The sequence below is a fragment of the Acinonyx jubatus genome, chromosome C2 (genome assembly GCF_027475565.1).
Source record: "Acinonyx jubatus isolate Ajub_Pintada_27869175 chromosome C2, VMU_Ajub_asm_v1.0, whole genome shotgun sequence".
NCBI classification, from domain to species: domain Eukaryota; kingdom Metazoa; phylum Chordata; class Mammalia; order Carnivora; family Felidae; genus Acinonyx; species Acinonyx jubatus.
The window spans coordinates 3,232,458-3,255,621 of record NC_069384.1 but is presented as its reverse complement, the minus strand read 5'-3'; the positions used below and the strand labels follow the sequence as shown (position 1 = coordinate 3,255,621).

The following is a 23,164-nucleotide window of genomic DNA, read 5'->3' as shown; positions in this document are numbered from 1 at the left end:
AGGGGGAGAGGGAGTGCACAGAGCGATCACTGGTCCGCAGCAATCCCTAAATCCACTGGGGCAACGTGTTCAGGACCGCAGGAGTGGGGAGTGTCCTCTGATCAGGGTGAGTTCGGCCTGCTGGGAGCACTTCCCTAGGCCCTACCCCAACATGCCTCTTGCCTCTGCCCTCTTGGAGATGGCACCTTGTCCGGCACCCTGTTGCTCGCTTTGAAAAATGTGCCCTTCAGGGACACACGCACCCCCATGTTTACAGCAGCGCTATCGACGATAGCCAAAGTCTGGAAAGAGCCCAAATGTCCATCGATGGATGAATGGATAAAGAAGACGTGGGATATATAGACAATGGAGTATTACTCGGCAATCAAAAAGAATGAAATCTTGCCATTGGCGACTACGTGGATGGAACAGGAGGGGATTATGCTAAGCGAAATTAGTCAGAGAAAGACAAGTATCACATGACTTCACTCATATGAGGACTTTAAGGGACAAAACAGGTGAACATAGGGAAGGAAAACAAAAATAATATAAAAACAGGGAGGGGGACAAAACAGAAGAGACTCTTAAATATGGAGAACAAACAGAGGGTTGCTGGAGGGGTTGTGGGGGAGGATGGGCTAGATGGGGAAGGGGCTTAAGGAATCTACTCCTGAAATCATCGTTGAACCATATGCTAACTAACTTGGATGTAATTTTAAAAAATAATTTTTTTTTTTTAAAGAAAAGAAAAATGTGCACTTTAAGCAGCTCTTACACTCTCACTGCTCTTAGCAAATTGGAGGCCCACTGGCCTTTTTTCACTTAAACTGTCCAGTTCCCTGAAGCCAGTGGGTGGTGCTTTGTTCAACACGATGCCCGTGAGAACTTTGGGGGGGGTGTCAGCATCGTGGCTGAACAAGATGCCCTTTGTCGTGCCCCCCACTCAGCAACAAGTTAGCATCCGTCCCTGCACAGAGAGCCTTTGTGGGAACCGTGGCGCCCAGCCCCGTATGCCAAGGAACCCCAGCAGAGTCTCTCCCACCCCCGGATCGGGTCCTAGGCACGCACACCTTGGTCCCAGCCGTGGAGCTTGTCCTGGCCGTGAAGTGGCCCCACCCTCTCTTGGCCGTGGCCTGGGAGCCCCTGGAAAACACCATGTTAGTTCCCCCCAAAGGAAAGAGCTTTTGTGGGAGTCCAGGTAGATACTACCAAAGACACCCGTGTCTCTCTTGCCCCTTCCAGAGTACTGAGTCAGGAGTACTGGGGCAGCAAGGGCTGGGAGAGCAGCAGATAGGACTCTCAGGGGCAAGAACGGGCCCCAACACTGCCAACTGCACTGCCCACGAGCCACGAGGGACACCTTGCCCGCAGACCCCCCCACCGGCCCACTGGCACCCCCCGGGCTCTGTGCACCTCACCCGCACACACCCCCAGAGTGCACTCCCAATGGCAACGACAGTGAGCTTTGGCAAACGGTGGGCACGCACGCATAATGGGCCCCAATGCGAGAGCTGAGGAGAGACAAGCAGCTTGACCTTTGGGAAACAAGAGGAAGGCTGTGGGCACTCAACCTGGTTACTTGCGGGGTGAAGAGAAGGCATTCGATTGTGCTTAGGAATCAGCCACAAGGGGGAGCAAGAAGTGTGGGGGAGGCAGGTCCACGGAAGGTCTGAGACAGCCCCGGAATCCCTAGCAGGACTGACAGAAACCATACCAAAGGCAGTTAGCAGAGTTCAGAGGAAGTGACTGCTACCTCATTTTTTTTAACCTTTATTTATTTTTGAGAGAGAGAGTATGTGTGAGAGTGGGGAGGGGCAGAGAGAGAGGGAGGCACAGAATCCGAAGCAGCCTCCAGGCTCCGAGCTGTCGGCACAGAGCCCGACGCGGGGCTCGAACCCATGAACCGTGAGATCACGACCCGTGAGATCACAACCTGAGCCAAAGTCAGACGCTTAACCTACTGAGCCACCCAGCCAGGCACCCGGTCCTGTCTCCTCTTGACATCAATTAAACCAACACATTAGCATACAGAGATCAGCAAATGCTCCCAGGGCAATGTGGCTGGTTGTGGTTTCTTGCTCATTTTTAGGTCCCTGGGGACACACACTTCCTGTGGTCCCAGACATTCCAAACTGTGAAAAAAATGATCACACTTGGGGTGCCCGGGTGGCTCTGTCGGTTAAGCATCCGACTTCGGCTCAGGTCATAATCTCGTGGTCCGTGAGTTCGAGCCCCGCGTCGGGCTCTATGCCGACAGCTCGGAGCCTGGAGCCTGCTTTGATTCTGTGTCTCCCTCTCTCTCTCTACCCCTCCCCCGCTCTCTCTCTCTCTCTCTCAAAAATAAAGATTAAAAAAAATTTAAAAAAAATGATCACACTAGACCCAGATAGGCAGTCCTCACAAGCGCCTGGTGGACACACAAACCACATCAACCCAGGAGGGGCACTCAGCCCAGGGCTTGGGAGTTCCCACAGACAGGAGCCCAGAAGTACACAGGCAGCAAGGGCATCAGTGCCCAGCAAGCGTGGACAAGTGACAACAGAACTGATCATTTGCCATGATGCCTGCGATGTTTTACCCAGCATCGTGAAATGTTCTGTGGCCCAACGGTTTTTCATAATATCTAGTGGCCAGATGCTCCCAGATGATGAGGGAGCATAAGCCAAGCTGAGGGACAAAATACAGGCTGGCAACCCCCTCCCCCCCCCACACACACATGCACCCCAGTGAAGTCCGTGTGACATTCCTCGGGCAGTCCTGTTGGGCCCAAGAACAAAGGAAAGGGGTTTAAGTGCGTGCCATGGTGATGTGGGGAAACTAAGGCCAATGACAAATTAAGTTCCCTACTGCCTACAGCCCATTGACAAGTCCTCGAGACCAGCAGAGTGCCTTCCCTCTAGGAGCTCAGCTGCCTCAAGGATGACACTTTGCTGGGGGCAAAAGGGAATCTTGCCTTAACATTGTCCCAACCTCGAGGACCCTGTAAATCTGCTTCCTTTATCTCAACTCCCCCAAGATATACGCTGGTGACCCTACTCCAAGCTTCTGGCCCCTGATATAGATCTGAAGGGGCTCCTGACGGAGGTTTTATTAAACGGTAATAAATGGCATTTCCCTAGAAACAGCTAGTCCCTCAAGGCCCTGGAAACCTTGCTTCCACAAGTCCTTAGAGACTTACTCTATCCTTGACCACCCCCCACCCAACCTGAGGGTATGTAATGAGTTACCAGTGCAGGTCTTCCTGCCCACAGGTCCTGTCCCCGTGCTCTAATAAAATCACCTTTTGGCAACAAAGAATTCTTTAAGAATTCTTTCTTGGCCATCAGCGCCAGACCCCACAAACCCCCCATCACCCCAAAACTTCATCACAGAGACAGAAGTCAGTGCATGTGTTTATTTATTTATTTATTTAAATTTTATTTGAGAGAGAGAGAGACATTAGCAAGTAGGGAGGAGGGGCAGAGGGAGAGGGAGAATTTTTGTTTAATGTTTATTTACTTTGGGGAGAGAGAGAGGGAGGCGAGGAGAATCCCAAGCAGGCTCTGCAACGTCAGCACAGAGCCCGACTCAGGGCTCAGACTCTCGAACCGAACCGGGAGCTCATGGCCTGAGCCGAAGTCAGATGCTTAACCGGCTGAGCCACCCAGTCACTCTGGAGAGAGAGAGAATATTAAGCAGGTTCCACACCGCCCTGGGATCATGACCTGAGCCAAAATCAAGAATTGAACATTTAACGGACTGAGCCACAGAGGTCCCCCAGCACGTGTGTTTTAAAGCACAGTTAGGCCTTATAGCACAATTTCACTTATAACTTTCCCTATTTCCTTATTTTCTCTTGACCAAAAAAGCTTTTAAATTTACTTTTCCTGTTTGCAGAACTACCTGTTTTTATCTCTTTTATTTTTTTTTAACTTTTTAATTTAAAGCAAAATTTTTTTGAGTTTATTTATGAGAGAGAGAGAGGGAGAGAGGGAGGGAGCCAGCATGAGTCGGGGAGGGGCAGAGAGACAGGGAGACAGAATCCGAAGGATGCTCCAGGCTCTGAATTGTCAGCACAGAGCCCGACACGGGGCACGAACTCACAAACCATGAGACCATGACTTAAGCCGAGGTCGAACGTTTAACTGACTGAGCCACCCAGGAGCCCCTATCTCTTTTATTGAAAAGAATTTACTGGGGCGCCTGGGTGGCGCAGTCAGTTAAGCGTCCGACTTCAGCCAGGTCACGATCTCGCGGTCCGTGAGTTCGAGCCCCGCGTCGGGCTCTGGGCTGATGGCTCAGAGCCTGGAGCCTGTTTCCGATTCTGTGTCTCCCTCTCTCTCTGCCCCTCCCCCGTTCATGCTCTGTCTCTCTCTGTCCCAAAAATAAATAAACGTTGAAAAAAAAAAAAAGAATTTACCTTAATAAGAATAAGGCATACTATATATGGTCATCCTAAAAGATATTTAAAAATTTTTTTTTTAGTGTTTATTTATTTTTGAAGGAAAGAAAGAGTGTGAACGGGGGAGGAGCAGAGAGAGGGGGAGACACCGAATCCAAAGCAGGCTCCAGGCTCTGAGCTGTGAGCACAGAGCCCGACGCCGGGGCTCGAACCCACGGACCGTGAGGTCATGATCCGAGCCAAAGTCGGATGCTTAACTGACTGAGCCCCCCAGGCGCCCCGTATCCAACTCTTGATTTTGGCTCAGGTCATGATCTCACAGTTTGTGAGCTCGATCCCCGAGTCGGACTTTGTACTGACAGCACCAGGCCTGCTTGGGATTCTCCCTCTGTCCCTCTCTCTCTGTCCCTCCCCCCAAAAAATAAATTAAAAAAAAAAACTGAAAGTTTAACTTGCCCTTAGGAGAGCTAAGGGAGATCTATAGTAATTTAGATAGAACTTTATGTGATTAAAAAAAATTTTTTTTTAATGTTTATTTATTTTTGAGACAGAGAGAGACAGAGCATGAACGGGGGAGGGTCAGAGAGAGAGACACAGAATCTGAAGCAGGCTCCAGGCTCTGAGCTATCAGCACAGAACCTGACGCGGGGCTCGAACTCACGTCGGTCGCTTAACCGACTGAGCCACCCAGGCGCCCCGAACTTTATGTGATTAATAAAGAAATCTAGACAAACATAAGCTTTTGAGGTTTTTGTCTAAAAATGCTGAGTCAGTACTTGCCAGAGTTCCGGGCAGAGGTGATGGGTACAGCAAGACCGGGCAGATTCTGGGGAAACAGAATCTAGTATACAGTTTTCCAGATGATTAGAAAAGATGATGTAATCCCTCCTCACAAATACTCATGAAAGCACCGACCCTTCTCTGGCCTCTGTTTCTTTGATTTTTTTGCAATACCTTATAGGTATTTGCCTCTTGCGGAGTCCTTTTGAGGTGAAAAACAAAGGCAGAAGGAAATAGCAGATAAAATTAAATTTCCTTCTAACCTGCAGCCCATTGACAACTACTTGAGGCCCAGAGTAAAAGGCCTCTCCAGGAACTCTCTACTGTCTTGCTGCTAATGCTTTGCTAGAGGGCAAACAACCCCAGTTTGAAAATAGCTAGGCCTCCTGTATCTGCAAGTCTTCTTTAGCCTATGAAAATCCTCCTGGAAACTTCCTCTGGACTTTACCTCCCCCAGCCCCATAGTACCTAACCAGTCTCTCCTCAGGGTCCCGTCCTCGTGCTTTAATACAACCACCGTTGTGAACCAAGGGCGTCTTCAAGAATTCTTTCTTGGCCATCGGCTCCGGACCCCACCGTCACCCCAAAAACCTCATCACTTTCTCTTCCCTTTGGCCAAATGTCGTGTAGGCCCACCTCAACTGCCCTACCCGTTAGCTTCCTAGTAGGCCCTGCCCCCTCCAGGCTTAGGCACTGGGCCTCCACATTGTTGCCATAATTACCTTCACACACAATCATGTTGCCTCTTTGAAAACCATCAACGTGCCCCCCTCCCACTTTTGTGTCTCTTCTTCCCCAGGCCTCCCCTCAACTATAAGTGCCCTCTCCTCAAGCCACTCTGGCTGGTAACCACACTGATCCCAATGAGGGAGGCCTTTCATTTTATTCTTGAGTCTTAACAACTTCAGCTATCTTTAGAGGGTTGTGCTTGCTGCCGATGGGAGGAAATTGAGGGCTCCAGATCTCTTGAAGGAGGGCGATAGGATTTCCCCATTCCAGATAAGCTTCCCCAAGTGGCAGCTGTGACTCCTCATGTTCAATATTCTTTTTTTTTTTTCCTTCATGTTTATTTGAGAGAGTGAGAGAGAGGCCGAGAGAGGGGGAGACAGAATCCGAAGCCGGCTCCAGGCTCTGAGCTGTCAGCACAGAGCCCGATGCGGGGCTCAAACTCCCAAACCACAAGATCATGACCTGAGCCAACGTTGGACGCTTAGCCAATTGAGCCACCCAGGTGCCCCATCACCCTCAATATTCTTGATCACCTTTAAAGAAAGCACGCTTTGATGAGGTTTGGGAGTGATGGTGGCGTCTAAAAAAGAATTCTTGACTCGTCTTTGGTGCAAAGAGGTGATGTTATGAAATCACAGGGACAGGACCTGTGGACAGAAAGAGCTGCACTGGGGTTGTGAAGAGTGACTGATTATACACAAGGGAATTGAAGAGGGGGGAGGGTAAGGAAAAAAGGCCTCCAAAAGGACTTTGACATGTGAAAGAGGACTCTTAAGATATTGGAGTCCTAGCTATTGTTAAGTTATGGTTGCTTTTCCCTTTAGCAAAGCATTAACATTAAGACCGTAGGGGGTTCCTGGAAAAACTTTTTACTCTGCCTGCCTCAAGTATTTGCCAAGGGGCTGCAGGTTATAAAGGAATTTAATTTTATCTGCCATTTCCTTCTGCCCTATTCCCCACATCACTAGGGAGGGGAGGGTGATGTTAGCGGTCCTGGAAACTGAGTGTGTACATTTCTGGAGGCTAGGCTATTAATTAGATTGCTTTATCTTGTAATTTACTAACACGTTGGTAAACTGATGGACACACATGTCCTGCAGGACTGTGATCTCATCACTTAACCATTTATTTTCTTTCCTTTCCTTTGTTCTTGGGCAGCCAGGGGTGCCTGAGGAATGTCACACACATCCCATCTAGTGGGGGGGGGGAGCGGGGTTTAGCTTGTGCTTATGGCCCCTCAACTTCACAAACACAAGCGTGAACTTTCCGCTGGAGACAGCAGGTTAATTTGCTTTGAGTAAAGGCTAATTCTTCTCTCACCAAGGTTTTTCTCCCTATGGAAACAAAGGAATCCTTTCTCATTATTACCCTAAGACCTAAGGTTGTCTTGTCTGCCTCCCTGGGTGACAGATGGCTGGTTGCATTGCACTCGCTGGATTCAAGTCCCCTTTGGTAAGTGTCTGAGGGGACCTGTTTCTGCCCATTTATCCGGCCACCTGAATGAATGTCCAGTTAGTCCAGGTGGGGTCGGAGGTGTGGGCAGGTTCACCTTCCAAGGGGTGCTGGACAGGGCAAGGCAGGGAGTCATGATCAATAGCGGAAGAAGGGGGCCAACGACTGACTACACCTGCTCCACAATCATGCCCTACTTCGGGGGAAGTCTTTGCACCGCAAGCCATAAACATTCGCGTAAAATGAAGCTTGCATTCCTGATCTGCATATAGCTCTGGTACAGGTGCCCTCATGGCCCCAAAGCGTGCCCTCGGCCGCCTGCAGGATGAGCAAGGAACGGTGGAGACCATGGGTGGCCACGCCCATCGGAGGATGGGGTGCGACCCGACGTCACAAGGTGGGCACGCTGAGGCCGCGGACCTCACGTGCCGAAGGGCTTCCAGTCCATCAAACACAGACGACTCTGGGTCAGGGCCAGGGACGTCCAGGGTACGGTCTGAGGCCGGTGCACCTGGGAAAGAGACGCGAGCAGAAGCCGCGCCCGCCCTCCGCAGACAAGGACACGGCAACACCCTCTTCGGCGGCCACGCGAGCGTCCAGCCCCCGGCGGCACCGGCGCGAACAGCTCCGCCTGTGATTGGCAGCTCCACGGGGGCGTGGCCTCGGCGCGCGCAGCCCGGCGGCCCCTAACCCGCTCCGCCCGCGCCCGTCCCTGCCTGTGATTGGTGCCTTCGGCCCAGGGGGCGGGCCGTCAGCCGGCGGTGCGCGCGCAGCTGTCGAGTCAGTCCTGGAGCGACCTCTGCCTGGCCAGGCCCGCCCCCGCGTGTCACAGTCATGGCGGCCTCTCTTCTGCTGCGGCAAGGACGGTCGGGGGCAATGAAGGTAAAGGGAGCCGGGCCGGCGGCTGGGAGCCAGCGTAGGGCTGGGGCGAGGGGCACCTCCAGCCGTCCGGGTGGGCCCATGACGCGGTTCCGGGGTGGAAGAGAGGGCGCTGGGCCGGAGCAGTTGGCCGCGGGCCGTGGAGGGGGGGCGGCGAACGGACACTGACCCCGATCTCCTGGGGAGCCCCCGGCGTGCGGTGCCAAGGTCGCGGGCAGGTGCGAGGGCTCCCAGGTGTCCTGCGCCGCCGCGCTCGCTCCGAGACGTTGAGGACCGCGTCTTGACCTCTTACGTAGCCCGGAGAGGAGAGGAGGGGACTCTGAGGTACCTGGGTGAGCCGGTAACTTACTTGGCAGCCACTAAGATGCCCGCTTACATGATCCTGTCTGGGAAAAGAGAGGAAGACAGAGGGCTTTCTTTTTACGTGTAGAAAAAATGTGAGATCATTGCCCTGCGTTTAAATTTGCAGAAGTCTCTTACAAAAGCACTTCCTATTCATTGCGAGATAGAGCGTACAGATGGGGGGAGATCTGTTTCCGAGAGTCCACCGTTTAGTCCTTGAAACACCTGGTTCCAAATAATTTTTTCAGCTTTCACACGTACTTCTAGTCATAAACATAAAAAGATACACTTTTACCTTCGTGTATGTAGGAGAGGCACCTTTGTTCTGTGTGCAGCTTCTAGGAAAGCGCCTAGCACGTAGCAGCTGTTAGTAAATACATGTTGAGTGAATTATCAGTTTAGGTTTGCCATTTATGATACATTGTATGTGGTTTTGAAGCAGTTATCCACCTGCATCATTACTAACAGCCAGATAGTATTTATTCTTTTTATTTTTTAATTTTTTTTAATGCTTGTGTATTTCTGAGAGAGAGAGAGAGTCTAGAGAGAGTGCAAGCAGGGGAGCGGCAGATAGAGAGGGAGACACAGAATCCGAAGCAGGCTCCAGGCTCTGAGCCGTCAGCACAGAGCCCGACAGGGCTTGAACTCACAAACCGTGAGATCGTGACCTGAGCCCAAGTCAGATGCTTAACTGACTGAGCCACCCAGGCTCCCAGGTAGTATTTCTTCTAGTTGGCGTTCTAAGTATAGGAAAACACTTTATTAACAAAAAGAACCAGAGTATTTGGTAGGTTAAATAGTAGGTGGGGGCTACAAAAAGTATGCACAGGAGAAACTGTTTTTGACTTTTCTTGGAGTTACATAGTTCATAGTGACTGTCATGTGTTTTCTTTCTTGCAACTTTTTTTGTATTTTCCAAAATTTCCATATGTTATGAAAATTGTAATAACCGTTAGAAATATGACATGAATGCTATGTTATAACACGTTATATAGTACATGTAATGCATGTAATGATATATAACGTCTATAGGTCGTAATAGCTTCCAAATGGCATGACTCTAAAATGTCCATATTTGTTCATCCTTCTGTCAGACTATGCTCCTAGACGCACGAGTGTTTCGAGGACTTGCTCCCTCAGTGTCTCTCTCTGCGGAATCAGGGAAGAGCGAAAAGGGACTGCCACCAAATCCCAAGAAGCAAAGTCCACCAAAAAGTAAGATTTTAATGATAGTCCCAAGGGGAGAATAATGCAAAGTAAACAAATCAGTCCGCTTTCCAGGCGTGAAGAGTTTTACTAACCACATAATTCGATTCTACATCTCCAGCTGTGTCCAGATTATAATCCGACATCGGATCTGTGGCAGATTTTAGACCAAACACATCACTAATGCAACAGCCCTTGACTCAGCATTTAGCCCTGAACCAGTTCTGTCTGTGTTTTCTAAGTGCTGTGCTCTGATGTGTGGCAAGGGGACATTTGGATGGCCCTGATACAGATGCTGTGCTCCTGTGGCCGCCCTGAGCCCCACCTTGCTTTCCTCTCCCCCAGTTGTGACGCTTCTCAGTGTCTCAGAAACACAGATTGGCTTCCCAGGCTTCGTGGGCCACCGTCCAGGACTGCGGGCCTCCTTTCATGACCGTGGGGAGGGAGTTAAGAGCAGGAACCGTTTTCCATTACCGCTCACTTTGATGAAGCACGATGTGTGATCTCTGTCCGGCTTTGTCCAGAGTCATTTTGACTTTTATTGCTGGATTTTACTTTTTTCTTTTTCTCCTTCCTGAATACCAACGTAGCATATCCTCATGGAAGGAAAATACAATGTGCGACACTATTTTAAATACTTGTGGGAATTTTACTTTCTACTCCCTGCTCGTTATTAATGACTGACCATAGGGGGCGCCTGGCTGGCTCAGTCAGCAGAACCTGGGACTCTATCTCAAGATTGTGAGTTCAAGTCCTGCGTTGGGTGTAGAGTTGATTTAAAAATAAAATCTTAGGGCGTCTGGGTGGCTCAGTTGGTTAAGCATCTGACTTTGGCTCAGGTCGTGATCTCACGGTTCATGGGTTCGAGCCCCACGTCGGGGTCTGTGCTGACAGCTCGGAGCCTGGAGCCTGCTTCAGATTCTGTGTCTTCCTCTCTTTCTCTCTCTTTCTCTCTCTCTCTCACTCTCTCTCTCTCTCTCACTTTCTCAAAAATAAACACGAAAAAAATTTTTTTTCTGGGGCAGCTGGGGGGCTTAGTTGGTCAAGTATCTCACTCTTGGTTTCAGCTCAGGTCGTGATCTCGCAATTCGTGAGTTTGAGCCCCACGTTGGGCTCTGCGCTGATGAAATGGAGCTCGCTTGGGATTCCTCTCTCCTGGGGTTCCTCTCTCCTGGGATTCCTCTCTCCCTTTCTCTTTACCCTCCCCAGCACGCACTCTCTCTCTCGCACATGCTTTCTCAAAAAATAAATATAATTTAAAAAACTAATGCGAACAGCCAGAATGTCAGTTAAATTCTGCATTACACATAGCACATTTTTGACATTCTTTCAATGTTTACTGATAATTAGTGAATCTCATTGCTAATGTTATTGATGCCTTTGGTGATTCTTAGTCTTGTTTCTGCAATCCTACATCATAGGTTTTTGAAGCTGACTTAATGGATTTTAAAATATTGTGGCAGAGTCAAAGATTCCCCCCCTTTTTTTAATGTTTATATATATATTTTTTTAATTTTTTTAACCTTTATTTTTGAGAGAGAGAGAGAGAGACAGTGTGAGTGGGGGAGGAACAGAGAGAGGGAGACACAGAATCCGAAGCAGGCTGCAGGCTCCGAGCTGTCAGCACAGAGCCTGATGTGGGTCTTGAACCCATGAACTGTGAGATCATGACCTGAGCTGAAGTCGGACGCTTAACTGACTGAGCCACCCAGGCACCCCAGTGTTTATATATTTTTGAGAGAGACAGAGCTCGAGCGGGGGAGAGGGGGGCACAGAGAGAGGGAGACACAGAATCCGAAGCAGCCTCCAGGCTCTGAGCTGTCAGCACAGAGCCCGATGTAGGGCTTGAACCCACGGACCGTGAGATCATGACCTGAGCTGAAGTCGGACGCTTTACCAACTGAGCCACCCAGGCGTCCCCAAAGATCCTTTTTTAAACATGCTTCTATGTGTGAGTAGAATAGGGTGCTTGTTTATGTAACAGTTTTAGGCGCAGTTATGAGCAGGGAACATTGACCTAGGAGTTGGCCCTGGGCCTGTGTAGTTTGGTCATCAGTCTGGATGAGGTTTTTCCCGCCTGAGTGGGGTCAGCGCGCAGGCCGTGCTAGGCCCCTGTGAGGGGGATATATGTGTGCGGTGTCGACTGAGTGTAGAGTGCTTTCAGGTGGGAAGACAGTATTGTGAACTACGCTGTCTTTAATTCGTGTGAGATCTGTGTATAATCTAAAAGTACTTATAATCCCTGTATGAAGAAAAGGAATTTCTAAACCGACATGTACAGGCCTCAGTGTTTGCCCGAGATGTCAGTGCTCATGAGACTGGTCAAGCGAAAAATGCGGAAATGCTTTCTGCCTGCTGGTGGCCCGTTAATGCCCCAGGTTAAAGCCCTGTCTGCTCTCACTGGCTTTGGGAGCTTTAACGGCAGTTTCCCGCATGCAGATCTGGCCCTGTGCGCTCACCCTTGAGGTCCCATCTCTAGGCAAAGTGCCTGCCTCAGAGGCAGGACCCCGGGGTTCCAGACGACGTTCTGCCCTATTCCTTCTGGGACTCCAGCTTCTCGCAGTGCTTGCCTCCTTCCCGAGGAGAGCCACCAACGCAGATGTCAGGGCCCAGGGTCTCCTCACAGGTGCCCCTCCAGACGGTCCGCTCAGTCCAGCCACTATGGCAACAACCGGTACTAAGTCATCGACTCCTGTGCCGCCTTTTCAAGGGTCTGTCCAGAGGCCACAGTTAATGATTCCTTTCAAGTCCTCATTTCAGTCTGAAGGGTGAGGAATCTCTGGAAATAGGGATTTGTTGTGTTTACTTCTAACCAGCAGAGCCCGGCATACGTTGTTCCGTCTGGTCCGCACAACCCGTGAGCAGGTGGTACTCGTCTCCCTGCCTTAGATGAGAGAGCGGAGGAGGGAAGAGGCCTGTGAGCTGCCCAAGGCCACACGTGTGTTAGGAGTGGAGCCGGATGTAAACCCGGGCAGGAAGGCCCCACCATCTGTAGTTTTCTTCTCCGTGCTGTCTTGCCTCTGAGAAAATCTCAGTCCTCAGACAAGCAAGCAGACAAGCAACTCTATAGTCCTATACATGGAAAAGAGTTTTAGTTCACATAAAATTTGAGTAACTGTGCTCCTTCCTGTTGTGTCGGAATGTGCTTTGTTTCCGAGGTTGGTTTTGTGACCCAGTGACGAGATCTGGAAGAATTTTTTTTTAACTTTTTTTTTTTTTTTTAACGTTTATTTATTATTGAGAGACAGAGCGTGAACAGAGAAGAGGCAGAGAGAGAGGGAGACACAGAATCGGAAGCAGGCTCTGAGTTGTCAGCACAGAGCCCGACGCGGGGCTCGAACTCACAAACTACAAGATCGTGACCTGAGCCAAAGTCGGACGCTTAACTGACTGAGCCACCCAGGCGCCCCAGAATTTTTTTTTTTTTTTAATTTTTTTAAATGTTTACTTTTGACAGAGAGAGAGAGACACGGAGTGTGAGCAGGGGAGGGGTAGAAAGAGAGGGAGACACAGAATCGGAAGCAGGATCTCGGCTCAGCTGTCAGCACAGAGCCTGACATGGGGCTCGGACCCACAAACCATGAGATCATGACCTGAGCCATAGTCAGACGCCCAGCCGCCTGAGCCACCCAGGCGCCCCAAGATCTGGAAGAATACTAAGGTGGCTAATCCATTTCAAACACCATCGTCATTTGTGCCTGTGTGAGGGAGACCACCAGAAACGTGTAGGTCATGGCCTCACTTTTCGCCCCAGCAGAAAAGAGACCTGGGAAATACAGCTAAGTTCAGTTGGAGAGGAGGTGGACACGCAGTACAGCTTCTCCGTCTGCACGGTTAGCAGTGTGTGTGCGCCTTTACCGTGCACAGGCCATGGTCATTTATCTGTCCTCCAGCAGAGTAGACACAGCCCCGGAGGTCGCCGTCTTGTGCTGTGAGATGTGCCTGCGCGGCCAGCCTTCCCTAGGTGGTTTCGTGTTTTCATAGATTTGTTTCTCGAGGGAGGTCAGTATCAAACTAAAACAGTATGTGGGCGTCCTGCTCTGGCCAAAAGTGTGCGACTTTGTGAAAACCAGCAGGCGAGGTCAACGTGCGAGCCCTCGCTCCTCTAGGTGATGGTGCTGTTTCCCAGGTGACGTCATTCTGCACCTCACGGCGGGGCCACACTCGGTCTGCGCCCTGCGCCCTGCAACAGCAGCTACCTACCGGTGGCGGTTCCCAGCCATTGTGGCAGTTTCCTTGGGGGGTCACGGGGGTGGGGGGGCGGTTGCTGGGCCCGTCCTGCACTGGGCCAGAAATTGACTCTCAATGAAAGGAAAATGCATTTTTGTTTTGGTCCGGTGGCCTTTCCCTGCAATTCTCTCAGTAACTTAGCTCGAATAATGAAAATGCTCTTATGTCGTATAATAGGAATTTCCTCTTCAAAGAGAATTTTTAAACGTTAGTCCCATATGAAGTTTTCTTTCCGTTGTCAGTGGGTGATAACTCAGCCTGTAACGTAGTTCCGATCACTTATTTGCAGTTTTTAAATCTCCACCACATACTTTGGAAGATTCGGGAATTGTAATTTTTCTATTGAAAACAGCCCATGTAAGATACACCTTGTTTTTAGTTAATTTTTCATACTTGGAGCATTCATGCCCAACGTAAACGTGGGTGCATGGTACAGGTGAGCGGGCACAGCGGCGTGCGGGGCCTGCTAGGAACCGCTGAGCTGATTCAGGTATGGTTCACAGAGAGAGAGCAGAGCGTTCAAGTGTGTATACATTCCTTTGCCTCGTTTTGAGGTTTCTCGTGACCCTGGAGCTCTGTGAGAGTCCTGAAGTTAGGTCAGCACCCGCCTAGCATGCGGAGTGCAGATTCTGGGCTGGCACGTAGCCACAGCTTCCGACGTGGCGTGGAGGAGGTAGGGGTGAAGGTGCTGACGGAGGGGGTGGAGGGGGTGGAGGTGACGGATGTAAACAGTCCCCTCTGCTCTGGCTGCCCGGTCAACCCTTTCGCACCGCCGGGTTTCCTCTCCGGCCCGTTTCTGATTCTTGGTGTTTTCTCGGGTTTCTTGGGTCGTTTTCTGTCAATCTATCATGGGTAGGTCCTTGAGCTCAGAAACCAATTAGAACCCTTTTTGGATACTGGTAAGATGGTGATCTTAGGAATACGTTTTTTTTCCCACTTGAGAGAAGCAGGATTCAGATCTTTTCAGTATAAAGTAGACAGACCCCCTAGACTTGAAAGTGAAGTCTCTGCATTTAGAACTTGCTTGTCTGTAATGTGTGTAGTTTCGGCTTTAGATTTGGAAAGTAATTTTCATTTATAAAAGCTTGTCTTATATTTTTCTTTAAATCTGCAGGGTTAGAAAGGGTTTACCACCTGAGAAAACTGAATGAAGTTAGTTCCAATCAACTTACTGTGCAGTGTTATTTTTTTAATAATCGATGCTATGAAATATAAAGGTTTCATATTAGCCCTTTTCCTTTTTTTACAGCTTAAAACCTGTTGTTCATGTATATATATCTCGTTATCAGTTTATTTTGGATTCTTTTGGTCGTGTAACGCTTTCCTTTGGCCGAGGAGATCCCCGAACGACTTCTGATTTTGAAGGGCTCTTCTCCTCCTTCGGGCACGTTGATGTGAACAACGTCATCCTCTTCCCGGTACCCTGCAACACTTAAACACGTGTGTGTGCGGACCCAAACCCAAACCAGGCTCTTGTCTCCAGTTGTGTTTTCTGGGTTTTCAGAAAGTTCAGGTTCGTCCAGCGGGGATAACTTTTTTAATATTCGAGAGGCATCAGTTTTCTTAAAGAGTTAAGAAAGTACACATGTGTAAAGCTTGCAGTAGTCATTGGAAAATATCTTTGTGGTTTAACGATTTGAGCTTTGGATGAAGTAGTCGCTTAAAAATGAGCATCAAAGAATCTGGCATTGTGAGCAGTGGAGACAAGTTTGTTACTCCTGTTGGTAAAAACAGCTGCTTGTTAGTTTTTCAGCTGCAAAGGAATGACCTACATTTCTTACTGTTCTCTCTCAGGCGGCTTGACTTTGACCTAAGAGTGAGTTCCCATGGAGCGTTCCTTAGGATGATTACATTGAAGATATAATAGCAAGTTGTTATTTAGCGAGCCGTCTGTGACTTATGAATTTGGATTGTTGTACAAAATATTGAGAATAACCTTCCTCTTTATGCCATTTCCTAGATGTAGTGGAACCAAAGGAGAGGGGCCAACTCGTAGCCACCCCAACAGCAGCTGAATTGTCTAAAAACTTGTCTTCACCCCGTGCTCACCCGTCAGTTGTGAGTCCGGGCGGGCTGGTAGCTGGCCCCGGCCCCGGCCCCGAAGGCAGCATGCTATTCACAGCCGAAGGGGCTCCAGACTTCCGGTCGCGAAAGACTGTCGTAGAGACGCCTCAGAAAGTTCCGTCTCCACTCAGGAAGCAGGGCACGGATGCAAAAGCTCTTAGGGAGAGCAGGGGAGATGATTCATCTTCATCGTCCTCTTCATCCAGCTCCTCCGATTCCGACTCCGAGGGGGAGGGGGAGAGCTCCACAGCTGACCCCCAGGGGACGAGCAGGGGCAGAGGAGGGCCTCCCAGACCGCAGGCGTCCTGCCCCCTCGGAGATGGAGCCCCCAGAATTGCAGTAGTCGCCAAAGAGAAGCCCCGCTCGCCGCCAGACGTCCCCCCACCCGAGAGGCCCCGTCCGGTCAAGAAGAAAGGGGGCACCATCAAGCCACCAGAGGACAGAAAAGACACAAAACGCAAAACCACAACACCCAAGTCACAAGCAGATAAAGAGTTTATGAAGCAAAACGTCAAGGAAAAGCAATTCCAGAAAATTCTTAGATCAAGTGAAACCGATAAAGAAGGACAAAAGCTGCCCAAAGTCGAAGAAGTCCTGCCTGCTCATACAGAGTCAGGATTGTCCACACAGCCGGCTGGCAGCCCAGCACCCATTCAGTGGAGGGAAAGAACCGGAACAGCAAGACCGCCGCCAGCCGCTCCTGAGGCCAGCGAGAGACACCGGGGCCAACACGCAGCGGAGCGTGGTGGGGAGGTGGCTTTCCCCCTGTTCAGCAAAGAAAATTTGGGGGCGCAGGTGACAGAGGGAACCCTGAAGGCCTCGGGAGAGACTCTGGAAGGTCAGGCGTCAGTCCGAAGTTTGAAGCCGGTTCCTGCTCCTAGCGAAGGCAGCGATTTCCAGGACAAGGCCGCGGGCCCAGAGCCTGAGGGCGGGGCCGGGATGGCGGAAGACCCTGCCCCTCCAGGAGGGCCGGACGGCACCCAGGGTATACCTTCACTTGCGCCCTCGAGAGCCCTGCTTTCCCGGGCGGGTGGTGGGCCTTTGGAGGCCTGTGCGCCCCGAGGAGGGGTCCAGGTAGTCAGGCACCTGCAGCGCGGCCTCCGGCGGGCAGAGGACTGTGCCGGGCTCCTGAGGGACCCACGCCTTGTGCGCGGCATCCCTGGGGCATTTCCTGTTTATTTTGTGGTGAAACAGCGTGCGCTTGGCCCTCCTGCTGTCCCACGGCCACAGGGTGATGTTTCAACTCTAGTGGTTTCACGGCCCCCTTCGCTTTGGAAGGTGTCCGTGAACTTTCAGGGCCTCTGGTCAGCGGGAAGGGGGTCCTGATTCACTCCCACAGCGAAGAGCCGTGCTTACCCCTGATGTGGGGTTTGGGGGGATACGAGGGGTGTTGCTTTTAGGTTTCTTAGACCAGAGGGGAAGTCCCCATTTTGGGAAGTCCCGCAGTAAGTGACACAGGGGCAGCCAGGGGCGGCTTTAGTCTTCCTTCTGCTGGGTGACGTTTCCTTCTCTGATTTACCCAAAAACACAATGGGCTGCTTTGTTTTTCCATATTGAATTTTTATGAAGGGCTATTTGCTATCACAGATTTTTAGGGTTTTATTCCTATTATGCTCCCGACTTGCGCATCGAACTTTATGAAGGCACATGCTGTGGGCAGGTCGTGGCGAAGCCGGCAGGGCCGTCCCCGGGTTCAGAGCCGGGCCCCGCAGAGTGTCTGTAAAATGCTGCGTTGCTAACAAACCCGGCCCTTCTTATTTGCTCCTTAGTCTTCCTAAAGCCTCTGCCTTTGCCTGATGTCCATTATGTGCTAATCGCTGTTGGTTGCGTTCCGTTGACACAATTTGTGTGTTTTCTTCCTTCCGTTTTCTCCCTCTTTCGTTAATACACAAAGTGCCAGCCTTGTCCAGACTTGGAGAATGCAGTTCCTGATGCTACAAATTGGAGACGAAAACCAAAACTTAGGATGATGACAGCAAACCATTGTTGTTTTTCTCGTACTCCCTTTGCCCTTTGGGGGGTAAGGAGGCCGCCCAGAGCACAACCCCCGTGTGGTGTCGCTGAGCAGTCCTCTGCTCGGGTTCCTGCCCCGAGGTTCCTGCACCCACATTTCCCTCCAGCTAACACCTTCCCTGTATCCGCCAATGCCTGCACCACATGGGCAGTCTCTCTGCTCGAGATCGGGAAGGTGTCAGCTCTGCATAAGTCCTCGTTTTTGTGTAACACAGCCGAAGACGTGACAAACAGAGCTTTGGGTGTGAATTCAAATGGTGGAAAGTGTGCTTAGGTGATTTCCTGTGCAGCCTGGGTAGCCGTGCAGGGGCCTCCCCGCAGGCTGCGCCGTGTGCCCTTGTGCGGACGTCCCAAGGCAGGAGAGCTGCGTTCTTTTGCTTCAGCTGTGCACTTTGAGTTCTAGATCCTTTTTCCACGTGAAGAAATACAACTTAGCTTGTACGTTTTAGCCTGAATCGAAGGTATGCCAGCAGCTTTTTCAAAAAAAGTTGAAAACTTTGCATCTCCCTTCCAGTTCCCCTTAACTTTGTGACGTTGTTCAGACAGAGTCTAGTTTCGTGTATCCAGAGACTTAGAGGGCTCACCTGGCTTCTGCTTTTGAACATCTTTTTCTGCAAATAGTTCATTCCTACTCCTGTAGATCTGCTTGTCTCTCTTGCTCCCTCAAGTCCTGAAAGTCCCTGCATCCTTGTCGTAGGCGTTTTCACAGCTCTGCACAGCACGGGCCGGGGAGCGGACAGAGTAGGCTGTTCAGACGCCTCGTAAGAACCAGCGGCTCCCACCGCGGCGGCTGCGAGGCTTAGAGTACGTCTTCCGCTAATTCCTTTATTTCGCGTCTGAGGATCCTGTAGCTTTCACCGGCTTCCCTAGTTAGACAGTTTATCTCAGGATGCGGGCACGCGGTCTCTGAGAGCTGAGCCCCGCGGGAACGCCGCCTGTCCCACGTTCTCACGGGCCTTGCGTTTCCCCCCACAGAGTCCGCTCATGCCGCCAGCGCCTCCGAGCCACTGGACAGCGCCACCTACAAGAACCTGCAGCACCACGACTATACCCCGTACACCTTCTTAGACCTCAACCTGGACCTGTCCAAGTTCAGGATGCCCCAGCCCTCGTCAGGACGGGAGTCCCCTCGCCACTGAGCGCCCCCTTCAGAGAGTAACTTCCCCGTTGTCTGGGCTACAGAAATAAAATCCGCCCCGGTCGTGAGGCCTCGTGTGTGATCGGTGTCCCTCGTACGGTGAACGCTGAGCTAGCGACCCTGCTCTCTGACCATTGGTTCAACGGGCATCAGAAACGTCTGTGCGCAAGGGGTTTTCCTCTCATTGTAAAGCTGGGGTCCGCCGCACAGATCGTAGCCTTAGAGAGCCGTTGGGGCTTTCCATCAGCGTGTGTCCGCTGTGCCGAGTCCCTGGTCAGTTTAACGTCCGTCTGCTTTCCAGCCAGGTGCCCATACGTGTGCTGAGGACTTCTGATTTGGTAGACCTAGCTTCTGATCATCAAAGACAGGGTTTCACTGATTTTATCTCCTGTACTGCAAAGAGACTGAAACATTAGGTTCTAGCACTTTATCGTTAGAGAAGGAATGGAATCCTTTTCGTTCACCAGAATTCAGTGTTTGATGTAAACTCAGGCGGGATGGGGGGGGGTTGAAGTTTTGTGGGGCCCATCAGCAGCTCCGCCCCCGGATGGCCGCGGCGGACTCCGGACCCCTCTGCTACGAAGGGTTTCTGGGTCGGCCAGGGCTCGGGATAACGTTACTCACACCTCGGGGCGTAAGCGGGGTGTGTCAGGCTGTGTGTTTGCACTCGCACCCTGCGGGGACGAGGTGAACTGTCTGCTTGGAGACCAGTGGAGGTGAGGTTACGCCCCACCACGAGAGCGGAGGTGGGAGATGCGTCCGTTTGTCAGGGCAGAAGTCTGTCTACCCACTGGTGTCACAGCCGTGGTTTGCTCTGTTCTCACATGGCCCTTGTTCCTGTGCCCGGACCCCAGGGCATCACCTCCCTTCATTTGCATTCTGGTCCCTGGCCTCGAGTCTGCAGCACACAGTGTGGTGCGTGGAATTCTGTTCCATGTGTCTGTCACCCTAGTATTGTCATCATCCACCGCCAAGGGAGACGCTTGGCGACTCCGCGAGCTTCTCCTGATCGCATTGTTTTATCAGAAAAGTACCAAAGCCACGTCACCCAAAAGGGAGAAAATGGAAAACCCCTAGGGCCACGGTGCCAGCCCCGCAGTCACTGATGTGTCACACACCTCCCCGGTGGTGGTGGCTTCAGAGAGGTCGCCCCACGACATGCAGACGGTTCTCTCTCCTGCCGGCTGTGCCCATGTGATACCTGGCTTTGCAAACCGTGGCCCACAGAACCTGTGCGGGGTGTGGGGCGCGGGGGGGGCGGGGCACAACCACGGTGCGTTTCCCGGACCGCACGTGCCGCAGGGGCTGGGGATTCATTCTCCCGACGGAACGATCTGGATGAAAAAATTTTTGTCTGCATGAAGTTTTTCCCTGGGAACCAGCCCTGTTAAATTATCCTCTCTCTCTGACCCCCAAAGCCCTCGCGAGCCGATGGGGGTGGTTCCCCACCGAGTGTGGTTTGGGACCCGAGCTCGTCCCCGTGCTCTCTCCTAGCGCTGCCAGAAACATCTGGGCGGCTGTAACTCCTGCCGTGTGTTGTATTGTTTCCTTAAGACGGATTTCCAGAAACCTGTCTGATGAATCGCACGTGATTCACAAACATTGGTATTGCTTCCGCTTCCACAGACTGGAGGGCATTATACACAAAGCAGAAGTCCAGGCCTTGTTGTGAATTCTTGTCCTAATGTTTGCTGGCAGCTGGTGAATAACTGAAACCCAGCAAATTACGGTGTGGCCTTTCTGATTCTTCCTCCAAGTATGTGCTTTGAGTTTTAACAGTCGGAGTCCTCCCACCCATCTCAACTGGCATCCGAGACCCAAGAAAGTGCCCCTCGGCTCAGGACTCGCACCCAGTGCCTTCTGGGAGCGTCCCATACCTTGCACGTAGGAAGCAATGGAAGGTTTATAAAATGAGTTCACCAGCACCACAGAACTTCCTGTGCCCTAGGGGATGAAGTGTGACACATAAACAGTACAAAGCCATTTCTTCCGTTAAAGCAGCATTAACACACTCCCTGCGAAGGGCCAGATAGGAAATATTTCAGGGTTTGCCACATGCAGCGTTGAACAGTCTTTTTCTGTCTTTTACATCCCTTTAAAAAATGTTAAACCCGGGGGTCCCTGGGTGGCTCAGTCAGTGAAGCGTGTGGCTTCGGCTCAGGTCACAATCCCATGGTTTGTGGGTTCGAGCCCCACGTCGGGCTCTGTGCTGACAGCTCGGAGCTGGGAGCCTGCTTTGGAGTCTGGGTCTCCCTCTCTCTCTGCCCCTCCCCCACTCATGCTCTGTCTCTCAAAAATAAATAGACATTAAGAAAAAATGTTTAACCTATTCTTGGCTGTGGGCCTTATGCAATGGCAGAGAGCAGGGTTTCCTGAGGGGCCCCAGATTGAAGGGGTTGCTTTAATAAAAGGGCTGATGGGGTGCCTGGGTGGCTCAGTCGGTTAAGCGTCCGACTTCGGCTCAGGTCATGATCTCACGGTCCGTGGGTTCGAGCCCCGCGTCAGGCTCTGTGCTGACCACTCAGAGCCTGGAGCCTGTTTCAGATTCTGTGTCTCCCTCTCTCTCTGACCCTCCCCCGTTCATGCTGTGTCTCTATCTCAAAAATAAATAAACGTTAAAAAAAAATTGAAAACAAAAATAAAAAGGCTGACTAGGGGCACCTGGGTGGCTCAGTGAGTTGAGTGTCCAACTCTTTGATTTTGGCTCGGATCGTGATCCATGGTCATGGGATCGAGCCCTGTGTCCAGATCTGCACTGAGTGTGGAATTTGCTGAAGATTCCCTCTCTCTCTGTCTCTGTCCCTCTCCCTGCTGCTCGCACACTCTCTGTCTCTCAAATAACAAAAGTAACAAGGGCTGTTTCAGGTGCTCACCACCCTCGGTTCTACCCCCTCCCGCCCTCCTCTCCTACCTTTATTCCAGCAAGGAGTTGAAACAAAGACTAGGGTATAAAAGTTAACAGTTAAAATGGCGTTCCTTTCAGAGCAATGTCACTCTCGTGGGCCTATAGTCAACACGGGTCTAGATGCCCACCGTATGCCAGGCCTGCATCTGGGCCGTGGGGTCAGAGACGGTGGGGACGGACGACCTCTCCCAAGTTTCCAGCCTTGGTAACGAGGCACGTGGAAGGCCTGGCAAGTTGGTGTGCCACGTCTGGTAGCAGAGGGGCTGTTTGGGGCTGGGTGTTGACCCGAGAGAGCTCCGTGGGGCAAGATGTTTAGCCCAGATATTGCCAGGTGACCAGGAAGTCCCCAGGTGCACAGGGCAATGGTGGGGAGACCCTCGGCGTGGTCTTCGAGGTGTCAGGGTGGGTGGGTCCATGCAAAGGCCCGGACAAGGACATCGCTGGAGGTCACGGTTTGGGAGGGGACGCGTAGCGAGGATGGGGCTTGGGCTCTGTGTTAGGCAGCTCAGCCACCATAACAAAACACCACAGCTGGGGGGGCTTAAACAACAGAAGTGTCCATCTCTCGGTTCTGGAGGCGGACGTCCAAGATCAAGGTACTGGCTGATGCAGCGGGTAAGGTTCTTCCTGGCTTGCCGATGGCCACCTTCTCGCTGTGTCCTCACACTGCAGAGAGGGGGCGAGCGCGTTCTCTGGAGTCTCTTAATAGGACCCTAACCCCAGCTTGAGGGTCCCTCCCCGGCTCATGCTCTCTCTGTCAAAAATAAACATTAAAAAAAAAAAAAGTTTTAAAGTTTATTTAGAGAGAGAGCATGAGTGGAAGAAGGGCAGAGAGAGGGAGAGCAAGAATCCGAAGAAGGTTCTGCGCTGTGAGCATAGAGCCCAATTTGGGGCTTGATCTCACAAACCTGTGAGATCACGACCTCAGCCCAAATCAGGAGTCCCACACTTAACCATCTGAGGCATCTAGGCACCCCTTAATGAACACATCTAAACTTAAAAAGTAAATTTTATTGGACATGGATTTCTAAGTTTTTTTTAATGCTTATTTCTGAGAGACAGAGTG

The 23,164-nt window shown here is 51.3% G+C and overlaps 1 protein-coding gene across 2 annotated transcripts; it reads left to right on the top strand.

The window, feature by feature from the left end:
• Positions 1–8,044: 8,044 nt before the first annotated feature.
• NDUFV3 (NADH:ubiquinone oxidoreductase subunit V3) lies at positions 8,045–19,262 on the top strand. 2 transcript variants are annotated; one of them, XM_015083830.3, is made up of 4 exons: positions 8,045–8,203; positions 9,637–9,757; positions 15,939–17,027; positions 19,031–19,262. In XM_015083830.3, the coding sequence occupies exons 1-4, from the start codon at positions 8,156–8,158 to the stop codon at positions 19,192–19,194; spliced, it is 1,422 nt and encodes a 473-aa protein (XP_014939316.2). In that variant the 5' UTR covers positions 8,045–8,155; the 3' UTR covers positions 19,195–19,262. The 2 variants fall into 2 exon arrangements, with proteins under 2 accessions (XP_014939316.2, XP_026897326.1); XM_027041525.2 differs by lacking the exon at positions 15,939–17,027.
• The last annotated feature ends 3,902 nt before the right edge of the window (positions 19,263–23,164 follow it).